Raw genomic sequence first — 22,884 nt, forward strand, 5'->3', positions numbered from 1 at the left:
CGTCGAACTAAAACGACAAACACTCGTTTCTTTTTCCGCGGGAATTTATCCCGTGACACAAGCTATTAATTTTAAACGACCACTATCACGTGTTTCACAACCAATCAAATTGATCTGTCCGAAAAGGAAACATTCAAAACAACATAATGGTTGATTTCGGCCCTGATAAAAATCAGCTCCACTCTACATTGTGAAAATAAAAATTTTCGTTAGTAAACATGCACCAAGTTAGCTCCCACTTTATAAACTTAGAACCGAAGGTACATACAAATTCTGATAATATAACCGTTTATTTCAACAGCTATCAAATTACGCATTTACAAGGACCATTATTCAAGTAAAAATTATTCTAGCAAAAATAGAACAAACTATACAATCCAAGACTAAAACTCCCTAACAATGTATTACATCAAATTAACCATATACCTGCTAGTGCTTTTGAAAAATTTACGCCACACAGATACCATTTTCAACAAGGGACATTACTTAAAACAAAATACCTTGAATTCTGTAAACCAGAGCATAAAAATTTCTGTTAGCTAGGCATCCAATCTAAATTTATTAAACTTCCAAGTACACTAGCAAACCATAAATGGTAAACTATTGCTGCCTATCATGTCTCATATCAGCTACAACCAATTTTAAATTAACCACTTATAAATTTAGCACTGCTACCAAACCACCAAACTAGTTTAGATTATAGTTTCAACTATCGATTACCACCCCACACGAAACGAATTTCGAAAATGTACAGGGTCATCATTTTAAATAACATCAATTTGAAATTTTGCATAGAATTGTTGCTCCACAGAATTAATTTCAGTTTCCAGCAGCGTCAACCTAAATTTATTCGTTCTTTTATAAGAGCCTCACGCTGATTGGCAGAAAAAAAATTTACCATTGAAGTCATTTAACTCCCTAGGCCTTGGAAAAATTCACAGCGAAAACTTAATTTTAAAATCACGTTCCTGTGCGACTATCAAAAAGATCACTCAGAGAACAGAAAAACAATTACACTAAACCGTGCCTTATACATCAAAAAAAATTCAAGGCTCTTACTCCGCTATAAATATCCTAATCTTACACTTTCCTTTTCGTTAATTTGCTTAACAATTAGCCTTTCTATTTACTTAAGCAAAAAAATCCACCTATAGAAGATCATGAGCTATAACAGGATACTTCCGCATACGGATGCTGGCTGCATTCCAAGATTTTTAGACAAATCAAAATGTGTACCGAGGAAGCCCTCATCGAAACGGAGTCAAATTGACCGTCTTTGACGATTTGATAGTCCCGCACGTTGGCGCCATATCAATATTCATAGAATACATAGAAGGTAGTCTCCTCCAAAAAACAGTTACTTTTGAACGCGAGTTCCTTGACTATATCTACGTGTTGGCGAATGTCATTCACCACCAACAACAAGACAGCTTGGAATAACCCGAAATCGTAGAAATAAATTAAATTTTCGCTGTCTCTCGTTTGGTTTGTATCATTTGCATTCCACTCCAACAAAGATAAAGTAGAAATATCAAGTTGTAACAGTAGAGCAGTAAGTAATCACAACTCGAATGCATTTGTCTATTTCGTCACTGTATATGCAACCGAAGTGAAAATTAGTTTCGCAGCGCCAATGAACAATAAACAATCTTGAATTTCTTTGTCCTATGGTCCAGTTCTCAGGAATCACCTATTTAGTAACTTTGTTTCAAAAATCTCACTTTTGATACCAGTTACCGCGCTCTAGTAATCCCAACCCCATCTAACGTAGTTTATAATTAGATATAAATTTTTACTATTAAGTGATCTTCCAAAATTAAAAATCCCCTTAGCAATCCCCTTATTTGGGAAACTTAGCAAAAAAACTCAATAAAAATGTTACAAAAACATCATTTCGTTGATAGGAACACAGCTAGTAAATTCCATTAATACGGCAGATGTCACATGGCCATATACGGGATGCCGTCGAACGACAACAAATCATTTCTTTTTCCGCGGGAATTCATCCCGTGACACAAGCTTTTAATTTTAAACGGCCACTATCGCGTGTTTCACAACCAATCAAATTGATCTGTCCGAAAGGAAACATTCAAAACAACACAATGGTTGATTCCGGCCCTGATAAAAATAAGCTCCACTCTACATTGTGAAAATAAAAATTTTCGTTAGTAAACATGCACCAAGTTAGCTCCCACTTTATAACCTTAGAACCGAAGATACATACAAATTCTGATAATATAACTGTTTATTTCAATAGCTATCAAATTACGCACTTACAGCGACCATTATTCAATTAAGAATTATATTACCAATAAAAGAACAAACTATAATATCCAAGACTATAACTCCTGAACAATGTATTACATTAAATGAACCATATACCTTGCTTTCCCAATTTTTCTTCTTTAAATTAACCATTTGAAGATTCAGCACCAAAACACCAAACTATTGCAGCTTACAATCTAAACTATCAATAATCAAACTATCGGTTACCACCCACACGAAACGAATTTCGAAGATGTACAAGGGCATCATTTTAATTTAGATTAATTTGAACTTTTACATGTAGTTATTGATCCACAGAATTAATTTCGTTTTCCAGCAGCGTAAACACAATTTTATTCGTTATTTTGTAACGGACTCATGCTGATTGGCTGAAAAAAAATATTTACTATTGAAATCTTTTAACTCCCTAGGCCTTGGAAATATTCACAACGAATAAAGCTTAACTTGTAAAATCACGTTCCCTTGCGACTATCAAAAAGATCACTTAGAGAACTAGAAAAACAATTATTCTAAAACGTGCATGATACGACAAAAACGTCGAGGCTCTTACTCCGCTATTCGGATCTTTATCTTACTCTTTTTTTTCACTAATTTGCTTAACAAATAGCCTTTCTATTTACGTACGCAAATAAAATCCAACTATAGAAGATCATGAGCTATAACAGGGATCGTTGAATACGGATGCTGGCTGCATTCCAACAACTTTAGAAAAATCAAAAAATGTAGCGTGGAATCCCTCATCGAAACGAAGTCAAATTGGCCATCTTTGACAACTTCATAGTCACAAACGATGGTGCCATATCATACTTCATAGAATACATAGAAGAAGGTAGTCTCCCTCCAAAAACTGTAAACCTTTGAACGCAAGTTCCTTGACTATATCTACGTGTTGGCGTTCGTTATGCACCACCCACCAGAAGACATCTTGGAATAAACCTAAGAACTAATCAATTTGTAAGCCAACGGGTATGGAAAAACTCAATCGCAGAAATGAACTTAGTTTTGTTCTCTTGCTCTAGTTTGGTTTGTATCACTGGCATTTCACTTCAACAAAGTATATATAAATGAATTCTTCCATCAACACCAAACTATTGCAGCTTACAGTCTAAACTATCAAAAAACAAACTATCGATTATCACCCCACACGAAACGAATTTCGAAGATGTACAGGGGCATCATTTTAACTTAGATCAATTTGAACTTTTACATATAGTTATTACTCCACAGAATTAATCTCAATTTCCAGCAGCGTCAACACAATTTCATTCGTTTTTTTGTAAGATACTCATGCTGATTGGCTGAAAAAAATACTATTGAAATCTTAACTCCCTAGGCTTTGGAAAAATTCACAACGAATAAAACTTAACTTGTAAAATCACGTTCCTGTGCGGCTATCAAAAAGACCACTTAGAGAACTAGAAAAACAATTATTCTAAACCGTGCATTATATGACAAAAACATCAAGGCTCTTACTCCGCTATTAGGATCTTTATCTTACTCTTTTTTTCGTTAATTTGCTTACCAAATAGACTTTCTATTTACGTACGCAAAAAAATCCACCTATAGAAGATCATGAGCTATAACAGGGATAGTTGAATACGGATGATGGCTGCATTCCAACAATTTTAGAAAAATCAAAAAATGTAGCGTGGAATCCCTCATCGAAACGAAGTCAAATTGGCCATCTTTGACAACTTCATAGTCACAAACGATGGTGCCATATCATAGTTCATAGAATACATAGAAGGTAGTCTCCCTCCAAAAACTGTAAACCTTTGAACGCAAGTTCCTTGACTATATCTACGTGTTGGCGTTCGTTATGCACCACCCACTATAAGACATCTTGGAAGGAACCTATGAACTAATCAATTTGTAAGCCAACGAGTATGGAAAAACTCAATCACAGAAATAAACTTAGTTTTGTTCACTTGCTCTAGTTGGTTTGTATCACTGGCATTTCACTTCAAAATATATATAAATGAAATCTTCCATCAACACCAAACTACTGCAGCTTACAGTCTAAAATATCAATAAACAAACTATCGATTACCACCCCACACGAAACGAATTTCGAAGATGTACAGGGGCATCATTTTAACTTAGATCAATTTGAACTCTTACATATAGTTATCGCTCCACAGAATTAATTTCATTTTCCAGCAGCGTCAACACAATTTTATTCGTTATTTTGTAACAGACTCATGCTGATTGGCTGAAAAAAATATTTACTATTGAAATCTTTTAACTCCCTAGGCCTAGGAAAAATTCACAACGAATAAAACTTAACTTGTAAACTCACGTTCCCTTGCGACTATCAAAAAGATCACTTAGAGAACTAGAAAAACAATTATTCTAAAACGTGCATGATACGACAAAAACGTCAAGGCTCTTACTCCGCTATTCGGATCTTTATCTTACTCTTTTTTTTTCACTAATTTGCTTACCAAATAGCCTTTCTATTTACGTACGCAAATAAAATCCACCTATAGAAGATCATGAGATATAACAGGGATCGTTGAATACGGATGCTGGCTCCATTCCAACAACTTTAGAAAAACCAAAAAATGTAGCATGGAATCCCTCATCGAAACGAAGTCAAATTGGCCATCTTTGACAACTTCATAGTCACGAACGATGGTGCCATATCATACTTCATAGAATACATAGAAGGTAGTCTCCCTCCAAAAACTGTAAAACTTTGAACGCAAGTTCCTTGACTATATCTACGTGTTGGAGTTCGTTATGCAACACCCACTAGAAGATATCTTGGAATGAACCTATGAACTAATCAATTTGTAAGCCAACGAGTATGGAAATACTTAATCGCAGAAATAAACTTAGTTTGGTTCGCTTGCTCTAGTTTGGTTTGTATCACTGGCATTTCACTTCAACAAAATATATATAAATGAATTCTTCCATCAACGCCAAACTAGTGCAGCTTACATTCTAAAATATCAATAAACAAACTATCGATTACCACCCCACACGAAACGAATTTCGAAGATGTACAGGGGCATCATTTTAACTTAGATCAATTTGAACTCTTACATATAGTTATCGCTCCACAGAATTAATTTCATTTTCCAGCGGCGTCAACACAATTTTATTCGTTCTTTTGTAAGAGACCCATGCTGATTGGCTGAAAAAAAATATTTACTATTGAAAATTTTTTATCTCCCTAGGCCTTGGAAAAATTCACAACGAATAAAACTTAACTTGTAAAATCACATTCCCTTGCCACTATCAAAAAGATCACTTAGAGAACTAGAAAAACAATTATTCTAAAACGTGCATGATACGACAAAAACGTCAAGGCTCTTACTCCGCTATTCGGATCTTTATCTTACTCTGTTTTTCACTAATTTGCTTACCAAATAGCCTTTCTATTTACGTACGCAAAAAAAATCCACCTATAGAAGATCATGAGCAATAACAGGGATCGTTGAATACGGATGCTGGCTGCATTCCAACAACTTTAGAAAAACCAAAAAATGTAGCATGGAATCCCTCATCGAAACGAAGTCAAATTGGCCATCTTTGACAACTTCATAGTCACGAACGATGGTGCCATATCATACTTCATAGAATACATAGAAGAAGGTAGTCTCCCTCCAAAAACTGTAAAACTTTGAACGCAAGTTCCTTGACTATATCTACGTGTTGGCGTTCGTTATGCAACACCCACTAGAAGATATCTTGGAATGAACCTATGAACTAATCAATTTGTAAGCCAACGAGTATGGAAATACTCAATCGCAGAAATAAACTTAGTTTCGTTCGCTTGCTCTAGTTGGTTTGTATCACTGGCATTTCACTTCAAAATATATAAAAATGAAATCTTCCATCAACACCAAACTAGTGCAGCTTAAATTCTAAAATATCAATAAATAAACTATCGATTACCACCCCACACGAAACGAATTTCGAAGATGTACAGGGGCATCATTTTAACTTAGATCAATTTGAACTCTTACATATAGTTATCGCTCCACAGAATTAATTTCATTTTCCAGCAGCGTCAACACAATTTTATTCGTTATTTTGTAACAGACTCATGCTGATTGGCTGAAAAAAATATTTACTATTGAAATCTTTTAACTCCCTAGGCCTAGGAAAAATTCACAACGAATAAAACTTAACTTGTAAACTCACGTTCCCTTGCGACTATCAAAAAGATCACTTAGAGAACTAGAAAAACAATTATTCTAAAACGTGCATGATACGACAAAAACGTCAAGGCTCTTACTCCGCTATTCGGATCTTTATCTTACTCTTTTTTTTTCACTAATTTGCTTACCAAATAGCCTTTCTATTTACGTACGCAAATAAAATCCACCTATAGAAGATCATGAGATATAACAGGGATCGTTGAATACGGATGCTGGCTCCATTCCAACAACTTTAGAAAAACCAAAAAATGTAGCATGGAATCCCTCATCGAAACGAAGTCAAATTGGCCATCTTTGACAACTTCATAGTCACGAACGATGGTGCCATATCATACTTCATAGAATACATAGAAGGTAGTCTCCCTCCAAAAACTGTAAAACTTTGAACGCAAGTTCCTTGACTATATCTACGTGTTGGCGTTCGTAAGGCAACACGCACTAGAAAATATCTTGGAATGAACCTATGAACTAATCAATTTGTAAGCCAACGAGTATGGAAATACTCAATCGCAGAAATAAACTTAGTTTTGTTCGCTTGCTCTAGTTTGGTTTGTATCACTGGCATTTCAATTCAACAAAATAAATATGAATTCTTCCATCAAAAAATAACGAAGTTGTAAAAATCATAACAGTAGAGCAGTTAGTAATCACAACTCAAATGCATTTGTCTATTACGTCACTGCATATGACGCAAACAAAGTGAAAAATAGTTTCGCAGCGCCAATGAACAATAAACGATCGTGAATTTCTTTACTTTATGGTCAAGTTCTCAGGAATCACCAATATAGTAACTTCCGACACCTCGCTCTGATGCCAATTAACCTGCTCCAGTAATTCCAACTCCATCTTACGTAGTTTATAATATGATATAGTTCGATATTAAATAATCTTCAGATTCGGATAAAAATCCGTCTTTATAGAAACATACCTCTTCCAAGCGACACCAACTTTCATTCAAAATGCAGTAGAATAATCAATTTCAAAAGAAAAAAAATGGCATGACGCAAATACTACTTTCCCAAGATCCCTCTCGACGCTGTTTACTAACTTACTCAATACGAAATACCAATTACTTCCTCTTTCTTTTTATTCCAGCAGAACAAATTGCTTTTCAAAAGCCCTCCAAAGAAGAAAAAGGGCGCCAACAAGACGCACAAAACCAACCCAACCACCCCCATCGTAGCCACAAAGGAAGTTTGGGATTAGAAATTGAACTGATTAAAAGATGGAAAAAAATACAGAAATCATAAAACAAACCAAAACTTGCATTATATTATGAAAATTGCATTATATGAGGAAACGTTTAGAGCTTGACTTTACCATAAACTTAATCAGTAGAGAATACTTAGCACAGTACACTATAAGTTGTTTTGAATCAGGAAGTCCCCGCTTCCGCATTTTTTAGAGAGTTGTAGTATCACGCTCTAGCTTTTGATTGGTTGAAAACAGAACAGAAAAACGAGAAATAATACACGCTGTAAAATTGCATATTTTCAGTTACTACTTCTACCACATTACCATTCAGTAGCTGATATACAGCTTTAGCATAAATCAGCATATTTTTGCCTGGTAAACCGCACTTCGAAAACTTGGCAAAATACTGAAAACGCAAAATACTGAATAAAAACGTTACTAAAACAATATCTTCATCCCAAAGCAGTCAGTTTGAACGCGATTATTTTGACTATATCTACAAATTGGCATTCGTCGTGCACCCACTATAAGACATCTTGTCACAAATCTACGAAGTAATCAAGTTGTAAGCCAACAAGTAGGGAAAAACCCAACAAAACTCGAAAAATATCGTGCCCCCTAACTGTATGTACCGGCATTCAATCGTAGAATAAAGTTTAAGTTTGTAAGCTTGCTCTCGTTTGGTTGGTATCATTGGCATTTCACTTCAACAAAATATATATATATATATATATATATATATATATATATATATATATATATGAATTCTTCCATCAACGCCAAACTAGTGCAGCTTACATTCTAAAACATCAATAAACAAACTATCGATTACAACCCCACACGAAACGAATTTCGAAGATGTACAGGGGCATCATTTCAACTTAGATCAATTTGAACTCTTACATATAGTTATCGCTCCACAGAATTAATTTCATTTTCCAGCAGCGTCAACACAATTTTATTCGTTCTTTTGTAAGAGACCCATGCTGATTGGCTGAAAAAAAATATTTAATATTGAAAATTTTTTTATCTCCCTAGGCCTTGGAAAAATTCACAACGAATAAAACTTAACTTGTAAAATCACGTTCCCTTGCCACTATCAAAAAGATCACTTAGAGAACTAGAAAAACAATTATTCTAAAACGTGCATGATACGACAAAAACGTCAAGGCTCTTACTCCGCTATTCGGATCTTTATCTTACTCTTTTTTTTCACTAATTTGCTTACCAAATAGCCTTTCTATTTACGTACGCAAAAAAAACCACCTATAGAAGATCATGAGCAATAACAGGGATCGTTGAATACGGATGCTGGCTGCATTCCAACAACTTTAGAAAAACCAAAAAATGTAGCATGGAATCCCTCATCGAAACGAAGTCAAATTGGCCATCTTTGACAACTTCATAGTCACGAACGATGGTGCCATATCATACTTCATAGAATACATAGAAGAAGGTAGTCTCCCTCCAAAAACTGTAAAACTTTGAACGAAAGATCCTTGACTATATCTACGTGTTGGCGTTCGTTATGCAACACCCACTAGAAGATATCTTGGAATGAACCTATGAACTAATCAATTTGTAAGCCAACGAGTATGGAAATACTCAATCGCAGAAATAAACTTAGTTTCGTTCGCTTGCTCTAGTTGGTTTGTATCACTGGCATTTCACTTCAAAATATATAAAAAGGAAATCTTCCATCAACACCAAACTAGTGCAGCTTAAATTCTAAAATATCAATAAACAAACTATCGATTACCACCCCACACGAAACGAATTTCGAAGATGTACAGGGGCATCATTTTAACTTAGATCAATTTGAACTCTTACATATAGTTATCGCTCCACAGAATTAATTTCATTTTCCAGCAGCGTCAACACAATTTTATTCGTTATTTTGTAACAGACTCATGCTGATTGGCTGAAAAAAAATATTTACTATTGAAATCTTTTAACTCTCTAGGCCTTGGAAAAATTCACAACGAATAAAACTTAACTTGTAAAATCACGTTCCCTTGCGACTATCAAAAAGATCACCTAGAGAACTAGAAAAACAATTATTCTAAAACGTGCATGATACGACAACAACGTCAAGGCTCTTACTCCGCTATTCGGATCTTTATCTTACTCTTTTTTTTCACTAATTTGCTTACCAAATAGCCTTCCTATTTACGTACGCAAATAAAATCCACCTATAGAAGATCATGAGCTATAACAGGGATCGTTGAATACGGATGCTGGCTGCATTCCAACAACTTTAAAAAAATAAAAAAAAATGTAGCATGGAATCCCTCATCGAAACGAAGTCAAATTGACCATCTTTGACAACTTCATAGTCACGAACGATGGTGCCATATCATACTTCATAGAATACATAGAAGAATGTAGTCTCCCTCCAAAAACTGTAAAACTTTGAACGCAAGTTCCTTGACTATATCTACGTGTTGGCGTTCGTAAGGCAACACGCACTAGAAAATATCTTGGAATGAACCTATGAACTAATCAATTTGTAAGCCAACGAGTATGGAAATACTCAATCGCAGAAATAAACTTAGTTTTGTTCGCTTGCTCTAGTTTGGTTTGTATCACTGGCATTTCAATTCAACAAAATAAATATGAATTCTTCCATCAAAAAATAACGAAGTTGTAAAAATCATAACAGTAGAGCAGTTAGTAATCACAACTCAAATGCATTTGTCTATTACGTCACTGCATATGACGCAAACAAAGTGAAAAATAGTTTCGCAGCAACAATAAACGATCGTGAATTTCCTTACTTTATGGTCAAGTTCTCAGGAATCACCACTATAGTAACTTCCGAAACCTCGCTCTGATGCCAATTAACCTGCTCCAGTAATTCCAACCCCATCTTACGTAGTTTATAATATGATATAGTTCTATATTAAATAATCTTCAGATTCGGATAAAAATCCGTCTTTATAGAAACAAACCTCTTCCAAGCGACACCAACTTTCATTCAAGATGCAGTAGAATAATCAATTTCAAAAGAAATAAAATGGCATGACGCCAATACTACTTTCCCAAGATCCCTCTCGACGCTGTTTACTAACTTACTCAATACGAAATACCAATTACTTCCTCTTTCTTTTTATTCCAGCAAAACAAATTGCTTTTCAAAAGCCCTCCAAAGAAGAGAAAGGGCGCCAACAAGACGCACAAAACCAACCCAACCACCCCCATCGTAGCCACAAAGGAAGTTTGGGATTAGAAATTGAACTGATTAAAAGATGGAAAAAAATACAGAAATCATAAAACAAACCAAAACTTGCATTATATTATGAAAATTGCATTATATGAGGAAACGTTTAGAGCTTGACTTTACCATAAACTTAATCAGTAGAGAATACTTAGCACAGTACACTATAAGTTGTTTTGAATCAGGAAGTCCCCGCTTCCGCATTTTTTAGAGAGTTGTAGTATCACGCTCTAGCTTTTGATTGGTTGAAAACAGAACAGAAAAACGAGAAATAATACACGCTGTAAAATTGCATATTTTCAGTTACTACTTCTACCACATTACCATTCAGTAGCTGATATACAGCTTTAGCATAAATCAGCATATTTTTGCCTGGTAAACCGCACTTCGAAAACTTGGCAAAATACTGAAAACGCAAAATACTGAATAAAAACGTTACTAAAACAATATCTTCATCCCAAAGCAGTCAGTTTGAACGCGATTATTTTGACTATATCTACAAATTGGCATTCGTCGTGCACCCACTATAAGACATCTTGTCACAAATCTACGAAGTAATCAAGTTGTAAGCCAACAAGTAGGGAAAAACCCAACAAAACTCGAAAAATATCGTGCCCCCTAACTGTATGTACCGGCATTCAATCGTAGAATAAAGTTTAAGTTTGTAAGCTTGCTCTCGTTTGGTTTGTATTATTGGCATTGCACTGCAACAAAAGACTTATTAACGATATCATAAGTAAAAAAATATCTAATGTAGAAAAAAGTAAGTTGTAACAGTAGAGCAGTTAGTAATCACATCTCGAATGCATTCGTCTATTTTTTCACTGCATATGACGCAACCTTAGCGTAAGTTAGTTTCGCAGCGCCAGTGAACAAAAAATGAGCGTATATTTTTTTGCCCTATGACCAAGTTCTCTGGAATCACCCATATACCTTTGTTTCCAAAATCTCCCTTTTGATACCAGTTACCCTGCTCCAGTAATCCCAACCCCATCTTTCGTAGATTATAATTTGATATAATTCCTTCTATTAAGTAATCTTCAAATTCAAAAAATCCGCCTTGTTATAAACATAACCTTTTCCAGGCGATATCAACATTCATTCATCGTGCAGTAGAACAATCAATTTCGAAAAGAATTAAAACGGCGTGGCGCCAATAACACTTTTCCAAAACCCCTCTCGCCACTGTTTACTAGCTTACTAAAAACGAAACATCAATTAATTCCTTTATCTTTTTATTCAAGCGAAAAAAATTGATTTTCAAAAGCACTCCAAAGAGGAGATAAAGGGCACCAACAAGACGCATAATACCAACCAAACAACCCCCATCGGAGCCAAAGAGACAGAAAGGAGGTTTGGGATTCCAAATTGAAGTAAAAATGTTAACAACAAATTAAAAAATTATTTAAAAACAAAACTTAAAAAATGCATTTTATGATAAATGCTGCCAGCGTGACATTACCAGAAACCAGTACAGCACATTTAACGCACTATAAGTTTGGTTCTGAATCAGGAGGTCCCGGGTTTGCCCCCGGCTTCCGCGTTGTTAGAGAGTTGTAGTATAACGCTTTAGCTTTTGATTGGTTGGAAAAAAACAGAAAAAGGAAAAATAATACACGCTGGAAAATAGGATAACGTCAGGGACTACTAACGCATTACCATTCAGTTGCTGATATACAACTTTAGCAGAACTCAGACAGTTTTTTCCTTAGGAAGAGCACCAGTAAATTCCCTTAATACGCGAGATGCCACAGTTACCAATGGCATTAAAAAGCCGACTATTAATTGGCCCCTCCCCGCATATAAACTTAACGCCCCCGCCCACTTGCTACGCTTTACATAGTAACAGGCTATATAACACGCAATTTGCAACGTGGTGAAAAAAACCGAGGTGAAACCGAATAGATCCCAGAAGTCAAAAGAAAAGTTGAGCTTCAACTTTTAAGAAATCTGCAGAAAAACACAACTTGAAATTTGTCGTTTGAAAGCAATTGACAAACTAACGTTTGGAAAGAGAAATACAACAAACAGTTATGCTGTCAAAAACATATATGATCTCGCAGACCATCGGCCCTGATTTTTCCAAATTCAGCAAACGTCCATTGCACAATTAAAAACTGAATTAAAAAACGCTGCTAATGCTGCTCACAGACCAAAACATTCCATTGAAAATTTTTTTGGAGGATAAACTAGCACGCATTTTGAAATTTGACAGATTACTTCAAAACTCAGAACGCTGCATTTGAAATAGAGGAGAGACTGTTTACTTGTGTACTAAGAATATGTATATAGAAACACAATAGGCATTCTCTTGATAAAAATTCATTAAATAATTAGCTGCTTACAAAAAGGAAAAGTAACTCAATTAACATATCATCAGGAAAATGTACAAAAACTTAATTTATAACGCTAACATTGTAGACAACTTGAGGCATGGCCAAGTTTCAAAGCACATATTGATGATAAATCTATAAATACTAATAGTAAATATTAGAGGCAAAAAATTCAACAGCAATAAAGCTAAAATTCTGTTCAACTTAATTTCCATCCCCCAAAACTTCACTAATGATGTTATGAACACGAGGTTTAACAACAAACATGATATTAACTAATGATACACAATTAAATTAGAGTTAAATTGATATTAATTTTAAGTGAATATAATTTAAGAAAATTTGAGATAACGAATATTTTACCTCTAATAAACCGGAGGACTTTTTAATAATGAAGAACAACAATGAAGAATATTGAAGGAACAACTAGATCTAATTCAACATCATACAACCCCTGAGTTGCAAATCATCAGGAAATCAAGCAATACGCTTGTTCGATAACAACAGGGAAAACTTCGTTAAGAATATAAAATATTCCACTTTTCCACTTTCCTTTATACCCAGAACTAAGGATCCCCGATCTTAGAGTCGCTTCAAAGCATTTTAGTTCTGGCTTGTTCCGTTCCATTGACAAGACAAAAAGCATTCACTGTCCGCTAAATTCCATGTCAATTAAAGTTAACCAATTTTAATGACATCTAACGCTGTTGGCCATTTTCAATATCTGTTGACCAGCATCAATTAAGTTGATCTTTTCTTTCGTACATTCCTTAATTGTAATTTTCCAAACTCACCAAATAGAATTATGGACAATTCTATATCGCCAGTAATAATTTCTCAATTAAAAAATACTCCCTTAGTACATTAACTGATGACCACCAACGGATACAGAAAAGTGGGAAGTGAAAAGAGTCCTTGAACGCCATCAATCAAAATCGAATACTATCAACATATTGATGTGTTGTGCACGAGTAGTGATAAGATAGATCAGGTGCGACTGAATTGTGAGGCTCCTCTGCCCAGGTTGTTCTGTCTGTTCTGCCAGTTCTGTGCCTGCTGATCCAAGAGGTCATCGCTCTTTTGTCCCTGTTTTCGCTTTGACACCACACACAGGAACTCACTTTGATCTTCATCGCCATATCTGCACAAAAAAATATTTGCCAAAAAAATATATGTACGAACGGATTTTTATTCCGTTTAACTCGGTGACGCCCAAGCTCCGATATATTACGTTTTTATTTCAAACAGAATAAAATATAAAAATAAATTGTTCTTAATTATTTATATAAAACAAGGTGTCAGGACAATTTACCCAATTTCATTTTACCCAATACCAATTTACGCAATGCCATTATACCCAATGCCATTTTACCCCATGCCAACTTCAGTTTACCCTACTGTTTAAATTACCAGACTATTTAGCCGACTATATAATTGAATGGCTCGTGGGACTTAATATGAAACTATTACAACCGAACATCGGACACTTCAACCAAAAAATCAAAGAGCATTGGGTAAAATGGAGTTGGGTCAATTGTCATGTAACCGTGAAACAATTAGTTGATAGGACTAATTTATATACAGACTTGAAAGGACATCAAAAGGCTTTTACGCATATTCGGGTGATGTCTCTGAGATTTAAACTAAGCCTTTTTGGATTTGCGTCTCAACTGGTAAATTGTTAATTGTGAATACTTTTATAAATCTCTTTTTAAGAGGGAGTCAAATACAGAAAAACCAATAATCATCGGGTCATATATGACTACGAACAAGGCCATATATGACACACCTGATGAAAACGAACAAGCTGGCAGGTGACATTTGATCTATAGAGGTCTAGCAGTCTCAAACATAGCCGGCAGATTGCCGGAAAATAGCCGCGATAGACGCTTGTGGCCTTCCGTGAATTGAAACAACTAAAGAAATAAGATAGACAGATCGACCACCAGTCCTTTGATAGACAACTACACTTTTTGGGTTAGATTCGGACTGTCAATTTTTTGACATATACAGTCTATAGAGAAAAAAGCGCTAAGAGAGCTTTTTCAAAATTGATATTCGAAATCAAAAGCTCAAGACTAATACTCAAGAACTAGGGCATATAAGTTTGACACTATTTAGATGCAAACTATTTTATGTTCATAAAATTTTAAAGTTCCATAAGTGAGTTTAGAAGTCATTTTTCTGAGTGAGGTAAATCACGCAATTGACCTAAAAGCAGAAATGACGTCAGACACACAGATTTTAACTGCAAAGCAATAGAAGTCACTGAAGTCAATTCCAAGAAGTCAGGTTGTAAGAATCATCGATGGAGACGACGAATTAAAAAAAACATAGCCGGTAGAATACCGGAAACGACTCGATTCGTCGTGCAAAATAATCTCTACCCTAACTTGAGCGAAATCAGAATATCGAAAAAACACTAGAAAAAACAAAAATAGTAGACCTATATAACATAAGCGTTAAAATTTTTTCAGTTCAGGGGTGTGGGTAGGTGCTGGAGGGGGGGGTAGGTGGGGGCAGGTAGGTGGTAGTGGGGGTGTAGGTAGGTGGGGTGGGGGTAGGTACGTTGCGGGGGGGGGGGGGTAGGTAAGTATGTGGGGGGGGGGGTGTAGGTAGGTAGGTACGGGGGGGGGGTAGGTACGTTGGGGTGGGGGGGGGGGGGTCGCGGTACGTGGCGGTGGAGGGGGGGGGGGTAGGTACGTTGGGGGGGGGGTGTAGGTACGTGGGGGCATTTTTAGGGGGGTAGGTAGTTAAATGGGATCAAATTTTCTCAAATTGACCACTTCACCTTGAATTACAGACTGCTAACAATTGCTATTCATATCAAACTAAGCTATTGTTAAAGTCCAATGTTCGAAAACAGAAGTCAACAATCAAAAATAGAGGTAAAAGCTCGAATAGAAAGAAGTCAAAATTCAGGTCATGAACAAACTGGCTTTCTGCTAAAAAAAAACCTGTAGAATCTCAATACTCCTCTTCGAGTCGTAAAAACCACGATGTCCCCAATAATAGCCGCTATAGCTTCGCGGCTATTAGAAATAAATTGAGTAGCAGTGCTTAGTTCGACAAAGTATGCCATTGAGTATGGAACGTGCTGCAGTTGTTTAAGCGACCAAACACATTGTCCCTTTTTGATTAGCCCAAATTGTATTTCCTAAAAAAATATCTAAAATTACCAATCATTCAAATTACCAAAAACTCAAAATAATGTAAAAAAAAATGTCACGTGTACTTCTTGGGCATTTATTTAAAAACTAAATGGCTTCGAAAATGTACAAAAAACTTAATAAGATGACTCGCGCTCTTGCTCTGTGGCGCGCGATCAATGCTCCGGCGTCCCGTTGTTGAAGCTTCCATTGCAGCCATAGTAGAAAACGGGCGGTTGCTGTCTTAAATCACCTTGTAAATTATTCAAATCTCGATTTAAAATCATCTTGAACACCCTTTCTCATTCCTACAGAAGCTATTCTTATTTATTTACGATGCTTTGACGTTTGACTACTGTTAGAATTTATATATGTATCTTGCCGCCCCCGAGTTTACCGACTATCCTATAAGCAGAGGCGCTTTTTCTCAATTGACGGTTTTCATGAGACGATTTGAGAAAACTGTGCGCGGAGATCAATAAGTCATGAACTTTGGTAATTTGATTCCGCTTTGATACAGTTTTTCTTTCTCATCAGATGTTAAATCAAGTTAAATATCATTAGCTCATTGATAACCAACGCTTTATTTAATGAATGATCTGCTCCCGGAAAAGAATCAAAAACCATTTAAAAAGTATGAAAACATATGAATGATAAAGCAGGAAAAAAACACGAAATCAATTACTTTATTGGGAGCAGCCCTACTTAAATGCTCAGCCTTAGAGACCTCCGAGGTCACCGATATGCTGCGAACAAAAATTGAAATTCTAATTCCGTCATTATTTACCGATCAAAAATAAAAAACTGACATCTTTCAAAAAAATATAATCATAAACTGACATCTTTCCCCATCTGTATAAACATTATATTCAGTAAGTTCAAGCGGAAGTTATTTCATGAGTGAGATAAGTCAAGTATGCTCAAAACTTGTAAGGTCAATTGACCCGAAAACTCACAAAACAGAGTAACAAATGGCGGTAGGCGCAACAAATTTAGCTTCTGAGTCGTAAGCCCTAGAAAAATTGTTTGTCTTTCTGGCGTGCAATAAACTCGTTGCAACAAAAAAGGAAAAGACAAAAGTCGAATAAAGCATAGGACCCTATCATGATTTAAATTTTGAAAATATCTGAATTTCATTGAACAACTTGATGTTAAATTCACCAAAACAATTAAGTTAATGTTACGTATACGCTCAATCTTAGCGCCCTTCGAACAAATACACAACATTTTAAAGAATCAACAGCATATTTCCAAAAGAAATGAGAGCAAAAAATATTTATCTCATAATTTTTGACATTGATAACTTGTGAAAGCATATCGACATCCCTAAACTCATGACTATTAAAAGAAATACTTCACCAGCAAATAGTGCCAAAGTTTTCCATTGGAAATTATCGCAATATGTGAACACATCTCACAAATTCACTGGATTTTTTAAAAAAATTGCAGCAATATTTATTTGCCGACATCATTGCAACGTCACAACAAGTATACAATAGAAAAGCTCTTATAAGTGCACCTGAAATTGTTGCCAAAGGCCTTTAATGATTTTACTCATCGTCAATTTAATTGAACGTAAATTGCTCAAACAACGATTTATGGATAAACATTTTGGTGAAGTGTCTATTTGATGGACAAATACGGCTAAATGCTTCAGAGTTCAGTTCATATCTTATCTTCTCTCACACTCTTTGTATGAGCAAGTTAGAACCGAACCAAACAGTTTTTATAGCACAGGAAATTATAAATTTATAAATGGAAATTACAATAAAAATTTTTATGCCATTTCAGCGCCGTACAAAAACAGATTAAAGATCCAAGAATAGTACTCAAGAAAGAAGAAAGCATTTGGTTGCATTCTGTTCACGCACCTGTAAGATGTTCCCGTGTTCACCAGCTGCTCGAACTTCCATCCATCTGTTAATGTAGAGACAGTCTGTGTGAGTTCCTTCTCTTTACACTGTAGTATACGATATACATGCGAATGACCCAATGCTGAAACAAGAGTAAATTTTATTCTTAAGCATGTTGTCTAAACCATGTCCCCTAAACCAAATCAAACTTCGATTAACTTGTCTATACTCAATTTGCACAAATCCTTTCCAATTTAAACTACATGACAAAAGCAAAAACTTTTTAGACATCCGCCATTCTTTACCTCAAGAATATATATGCCAGAAGTTACAGAATTGTGCAGAATTGCTCGAAGATAAATCTTCCAATAATTTCAGTTAAGTCGAGTTTCTCAGAAAAATTCAGCCAGTAATTGCGCAGCCATTAATTACTTCACTCAATAACCATCGACTCAAGCCTCGCGAATTCAACACAATAATTGATGTCTATGAACAACTTAATGCTACATCTTACTGTTGTTGTCCCTGAAACGTATTCTGTCTTTGAGAAGAGAGACCAGAGGGGCCAGGCCACAAAAGCTTGCCTCCTCAAGCACACCCTCAAGAGACACTCCGTCATTCAAGATGAGTTTGCCGCATCTGAGCCAATTGAGCACTGGAGCCCAGTACTCTGGCTCACGGTCAATTAATATGGCACCTGAAACAGAAAAGTGAATCATTGAATTAACGATAAAATTTAACGATAACGAGACGCTCAGAATTAGCCAGTCCGTAAGGATTAAATTACAAGAAATATGGAAATAAGTTGATTAGTTGAGACATATAAGCTCTTGAGATATATATATATATATATATATATATATATATATATATAAATATAAATATAAATATAAATATATATATATATATATATATATATATATATATATATACAGATTAGTTGTCTATTTTATATATATATATATATATATATATATATATATATATATATATATATATTTAGACAACTTAACTGCTATATTAGCTCAGTATAGACTTCTTCAAAAATCTTCATATTATCAAACAAGATAAATTCTTTTTTGGAAAACAATTTTATCGACAATTGATTGGGTATTCTACTTGGCATCTGAAAACGTTACTGGAGCTATCTTGACTATTGTATTTCGTCAGCCAGTGAGATCAAACCAGTTTATTTTTTCTTTCTTTTCAGGTCACAATCTTTTTTTTTGCTATGTATAACTAAGACTTTGTCAGAAAAACCCAAAGTATCCGACATCAAAATGGACACAACTGCACTAGCAAAATGAAATAAAGAAAAGCTGATACAAGAAATTTTGAAACTAAGAGAAAATAAAAGAACATCACTTGGTAGTAGTTTGCAAAACTGTGAAATAGATGAGCTCAGGAAAGATGTAGAATTATATAAAGAAAAGGCTGCGTTAATTGAACAAGAAAACAAAAAACTTCGAGCAGATTTAGACAACGAAAAAAGATTATATGATCAGTCAACGTCGGAAATCATTCACTTGAGAGCTCAAAATGACAAAATGCTGACAAAAACTATTGATTGTATCGATGACAATGAACGTAAAGCGTCTGAGAGTGCTATGAAAGTTTTCCCCCAAATTTGTACCTAGGTTTGCTAAAAATTTAGTTATTTCGGACAGCACGTTCAAATTTGTAAAACAAAGCGATATCAGTAGCGAAACAGCTATACACTCCTACCCATCTGCAACCATGAATGACGTCAACAGTACCATTGCTTCGTATTCAAACGGAACAAAGTCGGAAAGCCTTATATTTCACCTTGGGCATAACCACTATTGATCAGGGTACTGACGGAAATGCAGCAGAGCAAATTGTGACCTGGTTGGCAAATGTTTAAAAAAATTCAAACCACATAAAGGTGCCATTTGCAAAATACCGAATGTAAAGAAGTCTGTATGGAAGAGATGTGAATAGCAATGAAATTAATGAATACAACATGAAGATGGTAGAAAGTAGTGCCAAAAAAACAACAGAAGCAATGGTTGACAACGGAATTACGTGGTTTCATAAGTGAAAAACACTGTCTCTTTAATGCGTGGATGAAAAACCCAAAATCAGATTTATAATATTTACAAATCGTTACGCAATTCAGAGAATAGAAAACTGAAAAAAGCTTCAGATGATTATACAAAGAATTTTTTCCAGCAGCTACCAAATTCAAGAGAACAATGGAAATTCATCAAAAACAGGATCAACACCAACAGTCAAATAGAAAAAATTGAGAAATTAAGGGAAGGTAGTCATTTTGTTGAGGATGACAGAAAGATTGCCAATATTCTTAATAACTGTTTTGCAAGTCTCGGATTATACAAAGGCAAAGACGTTTCTCCAAATCATTATTCCTTGGGTACCTCTGTGATTTCGTTATTGTCTCTGATAGGTTCAGCGGTTCCCAGTTCTTGTGCTGGTTTTTCTGTGTCAGTCGACTGGTTTCTATGAAAAAGAGATAACTGAGCTGCTTTTTTTATATATGGGGTTGTCAAGTATCTCACATTTTGCTGGTTGTTGGGAGATAAACAATCGCTTGAGAATTAATATAAATTCTTCAGTGTGCATTTTTCTACTTTAAATAAAGATATCATGAAAGACCAATAGATTTCAGTAGCTCAAGTCTTCTTGCAAGAATTAGTCTTTTTTCTTTAAGCTTGGTTTCTTTAGACAGTATAAATTTGGACTCGTTTTTGTGATTTTTTGGAAAATTTTTGTTGGTAGGAACGTTTCCGTTTACAACATTCTAGCATTCGCCGCAGCATACATACTTCTTTCTCTCTCATCAGCTAAACTTCTAACAACTGCCTTTGCCGGAGGAAGATAAAATACAGAAGGTCCTGTTGGTACAATTTTTGAGCAGTAACGTAAAACTTCAGACGTTTTTAGGGTCCAAATCAATCAATAAATGCCCAAAAAGTTGTTTTATTGCCCACTCATAACTATCTTTCAAAAATTGACTATTATTCTGTTTTCTCCCAATTAAACTAATCTTTTGAACATCACGGGGTGATTTGAATAAAATAATGTGGGTCGTATTTAGATCAATAGTTCTAGACCATTTACTTTGTTTAAAAAGGTTGTGCTTAACGTATATATCACTCAAGTTTTTATGACGTCCTGCTGTTGCTAAGAGAATTCTTTATCGTTGAAAATTTCTTCACAAGAATTGTCAAATACCAACAGACAGTTTTCAAGTTCTGATTTTAGATCAAAACTTGAAAACTTTGTCAATTGAATGTTAAGTTTTCTCTCAAGAGACTGAAACTTAGGCTGGTCATACTGGTAAAAAAAAATTGTTTGAAACTTGGGTGAAAAGGTGTCATTCAGCAACATATTGAAAATAAGCTCCGTTTTCCTACAACATGACGGACCACAGACAGCCATAAAGAGACGATCATTTGTCGAAATAATTTTATTCATAACTTTGGGTTGCGTAGAACGTATCCTACTGTACAAGAAAGATGCGAAAACCAAAATGTTGCTTCTTCACAATCAGGTTAAAAAAACTAGTTTAATCAGTGATGTAGCAATAAGAAACAATATGATGAACATTTGGGTAAAGTACACAAGTTCTGATCTGGGTACTCGTGAATTACAAAACTTCCATGATCTTCTCTCATGATTTTTTTCATCAAAAACCAAATCACTTACACCCCCACCAGCATCCAATTGATTTACATCTTGGTCCATTTGAAAAAACGTTTAAAGAAAAATAAATTCAGTAAGCATACAATCGTTTAATAAAAAATTGGTTATTCGAAATCAATTGCACAAAACATTTAATCAACAATAAAAAAGTCATATGAATAAATTGTGAGTCTATGTCTTCTCTTTTGTAGACAACTGTATTGCTTGCTCTCGTTCCCAGCGCATTGTCATAGTAAGTAATTGAGTCCACGTTTCCCTCGTTCACAATTGCCGATTTTTTTCTGGAAGAATGTTATCGTTCAGAGAGATCTGAATTGGCATTGGCCGCTTGGGCACAAGTAAACGGGTTAGTTTTAGTTTTTGCTTTTTCGCCTCTATATACATGATATAATTGAAAGTGCTCTAATAACGAAAGGTACCTTTTAAACAATTCTATTTCTGCGCCCCAGCAATTGATTTGTTGTTTCCTCAGTACAATTTGTCGACGCCAATCAATTTTTTTCCTGCCTGACAAAAGTGACGGTCAAATGGTTTTCAGACGTTATGCAACTGTAAACAGTCAAATTTGGAGACAAATTCACTCCAAGTATTGACGGAGCTGATGTTCTGTCTGATCGACGATTCATTCGTTAGCCAGTAGTAGAGAAGCTCCGCTTTCTTTTTGGCTTAATGTTTTTTTTAATTGACGTCTTGGACAACGAATAGCGTGCAGATCACAAACCCGCGTCTCTTTATAAAATCTCAAATTCTCGAATTTTGGACACAACAATTCTTCTAAGTTTACTACTTCTTTCTCGAGAAGTTTTTTCAAAGTCCCAGTTTTTTCTGTTCCTTTGGCATAAAACTTTGATATTGGAAAACGAAACACAATGCTCTGAACAATCTGATGCATATAAGAGTATGGGTAATCCCCACTCTCCCAAGCTAAACCCTGGAGATACTTTGATACCCACTGATGAGATCTTTCCTCACTTGATGAAAGGGAGTTGAAAGAGT

At 35.2% G+C, this 22,884-nt stretch overlaps 1 protein-coding gene across 1 annotated transcript in view; it reads right to left on the bottom strand.

The window, feature by feature from the left end:
• Nucleotides 1-14,056: 14,056 nt before the first annotated feature.
• LOC142341668 (uncharacterized) overlaps nucleotides 14,057-22,884 on the bottom strand; it is a 19,502-nt gene continuing 10,674 nt past the window's right edge. Inside the window, exons 3-4 of the mRNA XM_075392797.1 lie at nucleotides 18,220-18,343; nucleotides 14,057-14,340 (exon numbers count right to left, since the gene is read on the bottom strand). Coding sequence (XP_075248912.1) covers nucleotides 14,187-14,340; nucleotides 18,220-18,343 — 278 coding nt within the window. The 3' untranslated portion in view covers nucleotides 14,057-14,186. The remainder of the gene's footprint in view (nucleotides 14,341-18,219; nucleotides 18,344-22,884) is intronic.

Source organism: Convolutriloba macropyga, chromosome 6 (assembly GCF_964194025.1).
Source record: "Convolutriloba macropyga chromosome 6, txConMacr16.3, whole genome shotgun sequence".
Classification (NCBI taxonomy): domain Eukaryota; kingdom Metazoa; phylum Xenacoelomorpha; order Acoela; family Convolutidae; genus Convolutriloba; species Convolutriloba macropyga.